The sequence below is a fragment of the Xenopus laevis genome, chromosome 3S (assembly GCF_017654675.1).
Source record: "Xenopus laevis strain J_2021 chromosome 3S, Xenopus_laevis_v10.1, whole genome shotgun sequence".
Taxonomy (NCBI): domain Eukaryota; kingdom Metazoa; phylum Chordata; class Amphibia; order Anura; family Pipidae; genus Xenopus; species Xenopus laevis.
Genome location: NC_054376.1, coordinates 59,442,053 through 59,456,572, shown reverse-complemented (window position 1 = coordinate 59,456,572; position 14,520 = coordinate 59,442,053). Strand labels below are relative to the sequence as shown.

The 14,520-nt window shown below is 39.8% G+C and overlaps 1 protein-coding gene across 4 annotated transcripts; it reads right to left on the bottom strand.

The window, feature by feature from the left end:
* Window positions 1–4,451: 4,451 nt before the first annotated feature.
* mpi.S (mannose phosphate isomerase S homeolog) lies at window positions 4,452–14,479 on the bottom strand. Of its 4 annotated transcripts, none has more exons than XM_018255566.2 (8): window positions 14,398–14,479; window positions 11,148–11,275; window positions 10,810–11,010; window positions 10,249–10,390; window positions 9,988–10,176; window positions 7,311–7,484; window positions 6,977–7,185; window positions 4,452–5,043 (listed from the first exon to the last, which is right to left on the bottom strand). In XM_018255566.2, exons 3-8 carry the CDS (start codon window positions 11,002–11,004, stop codon window positions 4,831–4,833), a joined length of 1,122 nt encoding a protein of 373 aa, XP_018111055.1. In that variant the 5' UTR covers window positions 11,005–11,010; window positions 11,148–11,275; window positions 14,398–14,479; the 3' UTR covers window positions 4,452–4,830. The 4 variants fall into 4 exon arrangements, with proteins under 4 accessions (XP_018111055.1, XP_018111056.1, XP_018111052.1 ...); XM_018255567.2 differs by lacking the exon at window positions 14,398–14,479 and adding an exon at window positions 14,283–14,330; XM_018255563.2 differs by lacking the exon at window positions 14,398–14,479 and adding an exon at window positions 14,025–14,241.
* Window positions 14,480–14,520: the final 41 nt, after the last annotated feature.

Below are 14,520 nucleotides of genomic sequence, written 5' to 3'. Positions count from 1 at the left end.
CTCTATAGAAGTAAGAAAAAACGTAATTCCACATGGAAACCAATTCACCAATTAGAATTCTACTGACCAAAAACTTCATTACAGATGCAAGAGAACCAAACCAATGAGAATGCTAATTTCTAGCACTAGGTCATCCATCTTGCTCTTATCTTATATACAGAGATTATTGTGCCATTTTGGGGTCATTATAAGACACTGGAATCAGACATGTCGAGAAAGGACAGACTTGTTCTGTGCTGGGAACCTGTGCTTAATGTTTCTAACTCCAAATGCAGGAATAAAGAACGTGGAGATTTAAACTCATCAGATGGGATTTTTGGATGATTATTTTGCATTCTAATGCTCCCCTGGAGAGCTGGGGAAAGTTGTTTTTTTTTTGTGCAAAATTATGTTAAGAATAAAACCTTGATGTTGCTAGGTGACTTTGGAAAACTAAACGCTCCAAGTGCCATCCTGCCGGCGATTTCGAATCTTCTCGTCTGTCTCTGCCCTAAGGGCTCTTACAGACGAGCGTTTTTACCTGCGCTCCGTTTTTCGGCGTTCAGCCGCAGGGGAGCGCAGGGATAGACACATTACATTTTTTCCAATGGGACTGTACTCACACAGGCGCGTGTAGGCGCCGAACGCAGGAAAAATGCAGCATGTTGCGTCTCAACCTGCGTTCGGCGTACAGTACAGTCCCATTGGAAAAAATGTAATGCGTCTATCCCTGCGCTCCCCTGCGACTGAACGCAGAAAAATGGAACGAAGGGGAGTGCAGGTAAAAACGCTCGTCTGTAAGAGCCCTAAGACTTCATATCTACTTTTCTAATAACTCTCTCTCTCTATTTTGTAGAGTGCCTTAGAGCCAGGACAATCAAGCCTTTTGTCTGCAAATAGGAATGTATTTTAAAGTTTATATATATTTTAAAAATGGTTTTTTTTTATATATATTTTAAATTCAACTATGGCACTCATGCTTGAGAGATAAACTTGTGTCCTAGAACCAGGCATCATGGCCAGAGATTTTTGGGGTAGTACTAATGCTAATACAAACCTTCAGCTTTCTGTCAATAGATACCATTGCTGCCAGAGGTCTGCTTTGGTATTAAATAGTAGTTGAAAAAGAATTGAAATGTTCTTTCCTTTCTCCAGAGTTGCATTTTTACGGTGCATATACTTCTTTACATAGTGTGATTTATGAGTAAAATAAACCCTAAGATTTTTTTTATAACTTATAATAAACTTATAATAAATCTTCTTTCAATAGGGATCCATGCCCTGTATTGGTATTCTGTGTGTTTGTGTATGTATAAATATTAGCAGTTGGTGATTGCCATTCGAATATACACTTTAAACTAGATAAATGTTGGCAAATGTTTGAGAGTTGCAGTTGAAAAACATACATACATCAGTGCAGTATTGAAATTGTTGATACACTCATTAATGAATGTGAAGTTTATCACTTGTGTCTCTTTAATTTATGTACGTCTAAACGCAAACCAGAATCATCTTGTGTACCCTGTCGGCGGATTTACACAAATGGGACATTTTTGACAACAAACTTCACATCGTAACAAAGATATACATAGTAAGCCTAGAACTTGGTTTCTCAAGACTGGAGGTAGATGTCTGACCAAAAAGCAATTTCAGGTTAGATCTGGATATTCCTCAAACTATATGGAGTAGTTGATTGTTTTGGAGGAAATGAGAGAAATGTATGCAGAGCTCTTTAAATAAGCTATGTATGTCCTCCTACATATGAATAGGGATATAATGCTTCTGGAAGAAGAGCAACCTCCATCCTTTAAATAAGGAAACTAAACAAAGTATTACTGCTGACCTTTCCTAATCAAAGGCAGTTGCTTTTGTATTAGTCACAACCGTGTTGTCCTTTAAAGCTGGACTCTACAAGCGTTTCGTCGGATCGACGCCCGCCAACAAAACGCACCCGACAAGTCAGATGGAGTCGCACGCGTGAAGATAAAATTGGACTGAATGAAAAGTCGGAGTCAACAACTACACGGTCCGACTGTCGGATGAAGGCGCTGATTTCTGCGTCCACAGTTGTTACCTCTGACTTTTCATTCAGTCCAATTATATCTTCACGCATACGACTCCATCCGACTTGTCGTGTGCGTTTTGTTGGCGGGCATCAATCCAAGGAAAAATGCTCGTGGAGCTCTACCCTTAATGTTACTAAAACTATTTACCAACTGCAGGCACTCTGCTTATAAATTGGATGTATTTTCCATTTTAATGGTCCTTTGGTTTGATTACAAATTACACAGTGTTTTGGGAATAATGGCAAAAGGGATTAAGCTACTGGGAGAGGGAGGCTGATGTCTTAACAGGAAAGACTTGCAGAACAAGGTAAATTGTATCATTGAGAGTAGGAGTAAATGTGTAGAAAGGGCAGGGCTAGGTTTAGCTACATGCCTGGGACAGTTTGTATGATATCAGTACAGTCTGGCAGGTTTTATTCCTGTCCAAGGAAACTACATATTCCTTGTTCTATTGGGTACCTAATTTGGCAAATTAGATGATATGTTAGACTTGTAACCCACACCAACCAAAGTTATATTAGTGTTTTGAAAAAACACATAGGGGCAGATTTATCAAGGGTCAAATTGAAAATTCAAATTTTTATGGCCAAAACTGTCAAATTCAACTAGGGAGTTATTCAAATTCGATTCGAGTTTTTAAAAAAATTCTAATTAGATTTTCGAGATATATCATACTCTGGCCCTTTAGGAACTCGAATTCCACTATTCGCCACCAAAAACCTGCTGAGTTGCTGTTTAAGTCAATGGGAGAGGTCCAGGGATCAATTTGAAGATGTTTTCAGCCTTCCTGAGTTTTTAAGTTCGAATCGAATTAGATTAGAGTTTTTGGGTCAATTCTATTCATCCGAGTTTAAAAAATGTGATTTTTATTAAAAAATTTCAACTGGTCGAATTTCGAGTTTATGGGAAATTCAATCCTGGATAAATGTGCCTCATAATATCTGTGTGTGTGTGTGTGTGTGTAATAAATTGTATTTGTGTGTTCCACGGATTCTGAACTTGCTTCATATTGTACCATTTTAGTACATTTCTGATTTGCACTATAGTCACATGGCTGATAAATTCCCATCTGTCTTTCAATTGTTCAGATAACGTGTCTAGCCTGTGATGTGTGTGCTCCAGAAAGCAGAGACTTGGCATCATTTTCATACTACAGATATATTTTGCCTTTTATTAAATGTATTTGTACTATAATGTATACTAGTTAAATGCCATATAAACCTTTCCCTGGGTTGAGGCATTGTGTATTGTGCTGCCTATATAAGGAAGAGGTTTGGAAATAAATGTTATCAATATCTGTGGCCTTATGTTTTTATTCAGTGAAATATACAAAGCTGCATCTAACAAATATAATTAAGGTCAAAGGGATAACTGAAAATGTTCACTAGTGTATTAGTTGGTGCTTTGCCACTTTAGATGACAAAAAGTTGATGCCAGTTTAGATTCCAGCCCTGGACGGGAATTCAAAATAGGCCCTTACATTTTAAATACCCAGAGGCCCAATAAATAGTGACTGTCTATGGCATCTTACAGCAGCCCCAGGGGCGTTTCTGCCATGAGGCAAGGTGAGTACCTTGCCTCAGGCGGTATCTCCCCACAAGTTACAAGGGGTGACAAAAAGCCGCTCCTTGTTACATTAAGAGCCAAATTTCCGTTTTTTTTAACCGGAAATTCGGCTTTTCTATCGCAGAGAGCGAAATTGTGGTCTCTGCGCTAGCGAGGCGGCCCCCCCTGGACCCGTCTGATATTTTAAGTTAAGCACGACGGGCACAGGGGGGGGCGGCATTTCAAATGCTGCCTCAGGTGACAAAACAGCCTGGAGCCTATACAGATTGCCAGTCTGGGCCTGGTTACTGCAAACACCTTTCACATTCTGCGTAGACCATATATAAGTGGACAAGATTTCATCACGGTATCTAAAGGTACCTAACCAATACTGATGTCAAAATGCATAAATCAACTATTCAAAAGAGGTTGTACAAATTAGAGGCGGGCACATGGGTCATATCTGTTGCTATTAAATCTGAGCTGAATGCTGAGGATCAATTGCAAACTCACTGAACATGTCCCATGTGGGCCACCTTCCAGTCGCTGACTAACTCAAGAGTTAGAGAGCTGAAAAGCAGGAAGTACTTGTGTGCAGCCTTTATACATTACATTTTTGGCTAACTAACTATATTAGAAACATTTTTTATTTTGCACAGCCTATTTGCTTAGTTTTTATTTTTACACTGAACTGTTCCTTGATTGTATGTATGATTGTAAAGTGAAAATTGTCCTTGTTTTTGTTCAGTTTCTTACACTAAGTGCACAAGGTGTTCTTAGTTTTTCTTATAACTGTGTTTAGTACACACACACTCTTGTGCTCATGAATCAAGCGCAGAAATAAAATGATAGAAATCAATCTATTGACCACAAAAATTTAATCAGTTACGCAATTCCACACAAAACACAGATATATTATATAATTTTTCTTTACAGTAAAGTGCTTCCCTTTATGTAAAACCATCTGACACATTTACATTGCCTGCTTGTACCTATAATCAGTTTGCTGCCTAACATTCTAAGAGCTGACCACTTATTTTAGATCTCATTTCAGCCCAGTCCAGTAATTGTAATGTATCAAGAAAAGGTTCCATGGTATAATCTGCTCACATAGCCAATAACCCATCTCTTCAAGCTTACCTCAACACCATCAATATTAATATAAAGGTTCATGGGCACACGTTTGACTTGGATTATGGGATCTCTTACGACATTCCTTATATAGTATCTTTGTCTGTCATCATAGCAGGCAGCATGCCCTGAACAGTAAAAGGGTTTGGGAGTTGTCATTATTCAGTAATACACTCTCATTGGTAGAGATAAAAAGGACAGAGCCTGGAGTAAGATGTAAACCTGCATAGGGTACATGGCTTGTGGCCTCGCCTCGAACGAGCAAAAGAATACTGGCCGAGTCTAAAGCTGCTACCTGATACTGGGATACTGATGGTGGAACCTGCAAAAAAACAAACCATTTTAATATATAGATTGAATACGCATTTCAGGTCTATGACATACACACACGGGACTCCAGTGGAGCACAAGAGAATTAAGTGGAGCAATGGTTCGCCCATAATACTCGTTTACATGGCACTTGTACTCCATAACACAGCCAGCACTTGATTTAAGGCACAGTGGGGGTCATTTATCAACACTGGGCAAATTTGCCCATGGGCAGTAACCCATGGCAAACAATCAAAATGCTGCATTTATTGTTCTACTTACAGCTTTAAAAAGCTAATCACTGATTGGTTGCTATAGGTAACTGCCCATGGGCAAATTTGCCCAGTGTTGATAAATGAGCCCCAGTCTGTGCAGATTGCAGCCTTTTTTGTACACTGTATAGAGCATTGTAAATGAGGCCTGTAGTGTGCTTACAGAAGAACTATGGAAGTCAAAATGCCATAAATTGACTGTTCCAGAGAGAGCATGAGAAACACTCTGCCTGTGGCAGACAAGGGCTGTGACAAACAAACAATGCACTGAACAGAGGCGGGGGTCTTCTACACCACCTGTCTGCTACATACAATGCTGTAGCAGACCCCGACAGTTTCAGAAAACTTCACACATCCATTCATGCAACTCTCACAAGTAACGCCTGTTTCTAGGAGTTGCATGACACATTGGATAATCCTATCACAGTAACTACACAGAATCAACACCTCTGTGAATTTCTTCAGATGTCACCTCTTTGAAGAGTTACAATGTACCATTGTGATTGGATTAGTGGAAGAGTTTATATGCCAAGAACTTCCCACACCAGTCAGTTGAACTGAAGAAGCTGCTCGGATGAGTAGTGAAACTTCTTCATTTATTACTCTTTAAGTCCATTTGTTTTTAGATTTACCTATACTAGATATCCCATGACCTGGATGAATGGAAATCTTCATAGTCATATTGTCATGGGAAATTTTTTTCAAAATGCATCAGTTAATAGTGCTGCTGCTTTTTTTAAAATAACAAATATTTTTTATATTTATTTTTGAAATATAACATGGGGCTGGACATACTGTCAGTTTCCCAGTTGCCCCCAGTCATATGACTTGTACTTCAGTCACTATTTACTGCTGCACTGCAAGTTGGAGGGATATCACCCTTACCTTCTCCCCCTCCAGCAGCCCATCGGCAGAACAATGGGAAGGGAACTAGATAAAAGCTCCCTGGTAGATATAAGAATAGCACTCAAACGTAAAAATCAATGTCCCACTGCGACTCAGTTACATTGAGATAGAAAAACAATAGCCTGCCTGAAAGCAGTTCCATCCTGAAGTGCTGTCTCTTTCTAAAAGCACATGACCAGGCAGAATTTCATGAGATGGCTGCCTACACACCAATATTACAACTAACAATACATTCATTATGAATGAAATTTTATATGGTAGAGTGAATTATTTGCCATGTAAACAGTGTAATTTAGAAATAAAAACTACACCATAAAAATCATGACAGAATCCCTTTAACTTTTAGTATGATGTAGAGAGTGCTATTTTTTTTTATTATTTATGTTTTTTGAATTATTTAATTTTGTGATCAGCAGCTCTCCACTGTGGAATTTTAGAAGCTATCTGGTCGTAAGGGTCCAATTTATCCTAGCAACCAGGCACTGGTTTGAATGAGAGACTAGAATATGAACAGGACAGGGTCCAAATAGAAAGAATAGTAATAACAAGTAACAATAACAATAAATTCTTGTATCACAGAGCAATAGTTTTATGGCTACCAGGGTCAGTGACCCCCATTTTAAATTTGTAAAAATAAGAAGAGAATGACAAATAATTAAAATAAAAAACTAAATAAAAATTAAGATAAATTGAAAAATAAATCAGGCACTGATGAAACCATGATACAAGTCTGCTCCCTAATTTGATACTTTGTGGACAATCTCTTACCTCTATCTTGATGACAGAAAAATCAGGTACAGGAGGGTTAAAGAGGAGAGCATAGGGATCCTCGCTGACAGGTGTTGATGGGAACAGTTTGGTGCTAGCTGGAGCTGCTGTATATGTCAGCATTTCACACAGGGTCTGAACATCTATAAACTTGGGAGTCAGTCCAGCACGTACAGTGTTATCAGAGCAAGCCATGCACTCTATGCAATCTATAAGAGAAAGCAGAAGGTAAATGATCATGTAAAAAAACTGGATAAAACAAAATTATCACAACAATTTGCATCCTATGACTAACAGTGCTTACAAAGAATTAACATTAAACTCTAATGCTCACCCCCTTCCAGGTATGCATGTGGTTCATTGGCTCCCAGAAACATGGCTTCTCCAGGCTGCAGTGTCAGAACATTGAGGAAGTAAACTGCAAAACAGCCAATATCCCCAGGAAACTGGGAGTGTAATGTAAGGAGAAGGTCTCCAAGGCAACTAGAGACATCCTTTCCACTCTTAACTGCATGAAAGAAAGAGTGAAGAAGAAAGAAAAAAAGTTTAATAATGTGGAACTAGTCAGGGAGAGAGCAAACACTGGGCATTAAACACAGCTTTGGTATGGGGCAATCTATGACTTAAAAAGATATAAAAAGAACTAAAGCCTCCTTGGAGCAACAGAACCCCTTTACAGCCTTCCTTCGGCCCCCCTCACCTCTCCCTTCCTGCACACTGTATTACATTACAAGGTGCCCCTAGTTGAAAAACGGAGCCTAAAATTCAGAGCAGCGCAGCGGAGTTCCCTGGTGTCATATTCTATCCATTCGCATCCTCTTCTGGTCTTTTCAACTGTGCATGCTCCTGCAGGCCTTGTGTCAAAGTGGATGGGAATGGATAGAAGATGGTGCTGGGGAACTCCTCTGCACTACTCTGCATTTTAGGCTCTGTTTTAGGGGTGCCTTGCAATGTAATACAGTGTGCGGGGAGGGAGAGGTGAGGGGAGCCAAGGAAGGCTGTTAATGGGGGTCTGTTGCTCCAAGGGGGCTTTAGTTCTCCTTTAAGAAAGGGTGTCCCAACACCAATAAAATGATAAACAGTGCAAGTCTGCTTGTTGTGTGCTTCTTCCCATAAAGAAATTTGTATACAGCCAAGTTGTGGCACAAGAATAAGAAGTAAAGCAACATGAACTCCAGAAGAAACAATCTGAGATTAGATACTGCTTTCAATAGCATTTACATTAAAGGAGAAGGAAAGCTACAGAGGCATTTTATTGCCAATAGATTAGCTGCACTAGTGCAAGCTAGAATGCTATATTTATTCTGTAGAATGTTTTACCATACCTGAGTAAAAAGCTCTAGAAACTCTCTGTTTGTTTAGAATAGGAGCTGCAGTATTAATGTGGTGTGACATCACTTCCTGCCTGAGTCTCTCCCTGCTCTGGGCTCAGATTACAGTAGAGAAGGGAGGGGGTGGGGGGAGAGGAGCAAACTGAGCATGCTCTTGCCCAGGGCAATGAGGTTTAAGCTGAAGGCAGGAAGTCTGATACAGAAGCCCATGTGTACACAATAGAAGGAAAGAAATGCAGTGTTTCTTTTGACAGGGGACTCAGAGCAGCATTACTTTGGGGGTTTACTGGTATATTTAGATGGACCTTTTTGATAAGGCTTACTTAGTTTTAACCTTTCCTTCTCCTTTAATAGAATGTTTTAATAAAACCATTAAAAACGGTATAACTGATGTATACTTGAAACATCATTAAAATTTTAATGACTTTCACTATACCAAAAAAGTTTTGTGGGGAAGGACTACTTTAAAGGAATAGCAACACCAAAAAATGAAAAAGTGTTTTAAGCCGCAGATACTGTACACAGAGCTACTAGTATAAGCTTCTTATCACTACAAAAAACTAGACAATAGTAAGGGTAAGATTTACTTAAATATATATACCAGTTTGGTAAGATTCTTTAATATGTCATTTAATATGATATAAACTGTTGCTTTAGTGTTCATTTTGGGGGTATAGTTTTCCTTTAAAGGAACAGTTCAGTGTAAAACTAAAATTGAGTAAATAGATAGGCTGTGCAACATAAAAAATGTTTCTAATATAGTTAGTTAGCCAAAAATGTAATTTCTAAAGGCTGGAGTGACTGTATGTGTAATATAACAGAACACAACTTCCTGCTTTTCAGATCTCTAACGCTGAGTTAGTCAGTGACTTTAAGGGGGGGGTCACATGGGACATAACTGTTCAGTGAGTTTGCAAATGATCTTTAACATGCAGCTCAGATTCAAAAGCAACAGTTATGATCCATGCCCCCCCCCCTAAAGTCACTGACTGAGTAACCAATCAATGGAAACCAAGAGAGCTGCAAAGCAGGAAGTAGTGTTCTGTTAGACATTCAGTCATTCCAGCCTTTATAAATTACATTTTTGGCTAACAAACTATATTGGAAACATTTTTTATTTTGCACAGTCTAACTATTCACCCAGATTTTATTTTTATAATAAATGTTCCTTTAAAGCAATGACAATATAACGTACTGTAACTGGTAAATGTTTGCTTTTTGTATGTTTGCTTCTGAAACACAATTATAGTTTAATTAAACATGCTTCTGTGCAGCCAGGGGCAGTCATTCAAGCACAGGATACACAGTTGATAACAGAGTTCTGCCACTGTATACTACAGATCTTTTCTATTATCTGCTTAGTAGTCCATGCCTTTTCAGCTTTGAATGGCTGCTTCCATGGCTACACAGCTACTTGTTTATATAAACTGTTGTGCAGTTTCTGAAGCAAACACACCAGTTTTAACAGTGCAGCACAACAGTATATTATATTTTCATTACTTGGGATATCTGCAGGTAAGCCAAAGCTAAATAGGGACCTGTACATCATTTTCAGCCACAAATAAATATTTACTGTAATCATATACAGGAGCAGTTACTGTTACAATCAGTGAAGACTAAGGTAACAAAGCAGAAAGGTGTGAAACAAAAAATATACAATAAAACAGTGTGGTATCTTACATTGCTGTGACACACGTTGTACCAGTAGATTAAGTTGTTCTGCACAGTCCTTCTTGTTACTTTGCATCATGGAAGTGAAACAATTTTTCAGAGCTTTCCGCACCTCCACACCCTCACTGAGACCTGTCACACTTGTCTCTAACTTTTCAGCTGCCTCCTTGCCAATCAAGGTATGAAACTCTGGTACAGCTGCAAAAAGTGCACAGAAAATATTAGATGGGCTTTAATCCTGTCATGATAGTGCAATCACAATGCTCTTACCCTTTAAGAAGCCAACAATTTCAGGAATTGGACGAAATCCACAAAGGCCTCGGAAGGGTGTAAGAGCTATAGCCATCTCTGGTTTGTGATTGTCATCAGGGTAGTGCTGTGGAAATTCAGTGTGCAACCTTTTAGCCAAAGCCTACACAATAAGTAGGGTGGTAAAAAAAAGAGTATTAGTGAATATTAGATAATCCAGAACAACACAAATACACAATATAGCCTTCCTGATCTATAGTTCACATGCACAGTTAACAACACTGCCATTTTTATGTTTAGTATTAGTCTTCTTTTTCAAGAACATCAGGACAATTCTAACTAGAGCTTTATACTGTTTGTCTTCTTCAACTGCCCTCTAAAATGCTTTATTAGTGCTTTCCTAAAGCTTGTATTAAGCTTTTCCCCAAAACTGTTTACATTTGGACCTAAAGATAACATATTTAGGGATAATTGATCAAATGTAGCAGAAATAGTGCTGTCCACCATCCTCATGATACCAAGCTCAATATAATGTATTTCTCATTAACACAGTTTTGTGTTTATACACCTGCCCTCTCTTACCTTGTCTGGATGAGCCTGGATTGATAGTGCCAACCTCACAGATAGTACTTTGAAGAGGAAAGGCAGTTGGTTGTGGAATATCTCTCTGACTTTTGTACCTAGGCATTCTGGGTGAGCAGCAATCCACTTTCCAAGGGTTTTTTGAGCTATTTGGTTGTCTGTGATAATAGCATCTCCTTTAGGGTGAGCTCCCATCCACAGCTTGGGGTAAAAAGACATTAGGGCAGGTGAAAAGGAAGAAAAATAAGAATCACAATTTTAAACAAACATTGTAAATTTAGGTCAGTAAAAGGATAGGGACTAAAGTTTATTGTGTACTCAATCAATGATATGGTTACCTCAGCATATGGCTTGTCTGGCACTACTGGCCTTTCTTTGTCACCTCTTGACCATAGTCGAGCCACTTCGCTGTCATTGCCCAGTTTTCCCCATGCATAGTCCTGAACAGCACAGGACAGTAGAAATACTACAAATTTGAAGAAAAAACAGTTTGTTAATATTAAGAAAAAGTTTAAAATGCAAGAGTCACTATTCATCCAGCACTGTGCTGAGCCAGGCCACACGCTCTCTCCCAACAATATGAACTAACATACTGTTGATGCATCCTAATAAAGATATGCTCAGAATCTAGTGCTTCAGACAGGGCAGTAATGGACGTAAAATAAAAGTTAAAGGGCATTCTGAGCCACCAAAGAATGTTTTCTTTGTGTAACTGTACTACTACTACTTTACTGTTCACCCTAGTCACCATAGTCTACATGCTCTCTTCCCCATCTCCTCCCACGTTTCAGGTGAAGCACTTGTGCAGTGTGAACTAAACTTGCAAGTGCTAATCCAGGTATACCATACTTTGGGCTGATGGAACCAGACAAGCCAGGACCATAAGGTAAGCATAGAGAGAATATGAGGGTTTTATTCCTGTTACCACGGCCTCTACATTGCTAAAAGTCCAAGCAGGTTCATACTGGGCATGTAAAGCATTGATGGGCTACATTATAGATAAATTAAGTCACCAACCTAGGTCACTAACAAAATTACTATTAAAGGACTGATTCTTTACAGAGAACAAATAAACTTACTGCTCTACTAAAATCTGAAGCAACGCCACGGATTGGCTTGAGGCTGCATAGACAGTGCTACAATGCTATAACAGAGCAGCAAACACTCACTATCTAGTATAATGGCGCATCCTTTCTCACCATTCAACACTTTTTGCAATTCAGTTGTTTTCAGATAGTTCAACAGAAATAAATACTTATTTCAATTACTTTCTATTTTGTATTTGTGACCGTTTTTCATATATCGAATTTAAAGTTTAATTTTTCAAATTCATATGTCTGGAAGGGGGGATCACCGACTAAACTTTTCTAAATGATACATTAGTTGACACATTTCTTATTATTGTCCCTGCCGAGCGGAAACCATTCATTTCATTAAAGGCAGCGGTTGATACAATAATTCCTAATATTCCACAGATGCTGCGGAGAAATGTAGCAACTAATGTAGCATATTGTAACAGTTCAGAATCTGCAGCTGGATCACTGACCTGCCAGACTGAAGCACCAGAGACAGGGACATTAAACTGAAAAAAAACATGGCAAGTGAAAAATGTCTTCTGGTGAACAATCTGAAAACAACTGAACTGAAAAAGTATTTGGAAGGTGAACAACCCCTTGAGTGAATGAACATGACAAATTGTATTTGCTTGTTCAGTGTGAGAAATGTGCAATAAGAAGGTTTTAGAGGCATGTGAGTTGATTCATGGCACACCAGACATTCTGGTGAAGATGGTTTCAGGTCACTTTCCACTGACAAAGAGTATCCCTGAACCAGTAATTGCTGCCTGAAAACAAACCAGAATGTATTTTAGGAAATATTTAGAGTTTGAGCAATTTCCTGTGCCTACCACTGCTGTTAATATGATGCAAGGCATGCTTCATTGCAACAATTAAAGCACCTAGAGTGTCAAAGACCGAAAAGGGGAAAGAAAACTCCTGAAAACATTAGTATAAGGACCCTTCCTTCTCTAAGACAGTGCAGACCCTAAAAGGGCATTTATGACGATCGGGTGGGGGGGGGAATAACCATAATATTATTATTATTGTTAAAGGTATGTGGGCCTTTACTATAAGGGCTGTCACATACTTGTTTAAGTATATGAAATCCTACTAAATGCATGCTGGAAGCTTCAAAACACAGAAACTTTTATTATTTTGTTTTACACACAAATAAGTACACATTCTACATGAACTTCTCTATTTTAATACATTGTGCATCAAATGTATAAAGATGTGGCACATTCAGTTAATAAAAGCAAGTATGCTAGAACACAGATCTTAGAGCTTGTTGGTACCATAAGTCAGGGGTGTTAGTTTGCCTTTCCTGGGATTGAAGCTGATCTTATGTTAACCTCTTTCTGTTTTTATTTGGTTCTCTGATCCTCAACTGAATGGATCTTTGTTTGAGTTGGACACCAGAGTTGTGTGTCAGAACATTCTCTTCTCTGTAGAACAATAAAGGCACATAGGGGTCCATGAAAAGCTGATGACTGTGTACTGTAATGTTTCCTAGCCAATTTGACCCTAGGCCAGTACTGCTGGTATGTGTACAAGCGCAGATCACATATCTGACAGAAAGGAGATCACTTTGACCCCTTGCACAAGAGGTCGGGGCAAAAGATGCAAATTGACAGCCAGTGTCAGTGTTTGAGTATGGGCAAGTGCAAAACCCCATATAGACTAGCTGGGGGTATGAAGGAGCTGCAGTGCAAATCTGGTAGGACTCGCTGCTCTCCTCGAATGCCCCACCCCCAGCCATGATGTGAATCCTGCCAGCTCACACTGGTACTGCTGCCTGCCAAGCGGCTCGCCCGATGTATCCTTTTCCTTTCAGTCGTGCCGGTGCCCTCTGGCGGTGATACATAAAGGTGACATCTTGCCCTACTCCGCCTTTAGCCCTGAACCATTTCATCCCCTGGATCATAGTGCCACTCACCTCTGGGCTCTGCCATCATCTGCCCTTACCCTCCGCAGCAGTGTTGTGTGCTGTACCGTCACGCCCCGGGTCACTCTGGGAGTTGTAGTTCCAGAGACAGAAGCGTAAGTTGGCAAATCAGGAACGTTTATATGGCCGGAACCCTGTTTGGCTGCAGAACTACAACTCCCACAATGCCCGAGCAATTAAAGGACGTGCTTTGCTGCTGGTCGAAAACTCACCGTTGTTTGGTACGAAAAGTGAATGCATTCCCACAGCCTCCCACTTAGGAGCGGTTTTGCACTATAAACTCGGTGAATGGAAAGGCTGACAAATGGGCACCGCTTGGCACTAGACATAGTATTGTGTAGCCGGTGATTAAGGTTACAGAGAGTGAGACTTTGTTTGCAATAGCAGCACAGTCGCAACAACTTCCACGGAGGAACTGTAACCCAACCCCCTTGCTGCATAAGCGCAGCGTCACCACAGAACGCTCTTACCTGAGCAAAGCCCCACCCCCTTCAGCCACCTGTATGCCGCACCCCCGAGCCAGCAGAAATACAATTGGAAAACTTTAGGCTCCGCCCCTCGCTTTGCCGCCACGCCTTTTCTAACCTGAGTTTTGGCAAGGAAGTCTGTTTCCTGTACCTCACTTTTCATGTCATCCTTGAGCTGCCTCATTGCTACTAAATGCGCGTGATGATTGGCAGAAACACAAGGCCTATTAGTAACCGCGGC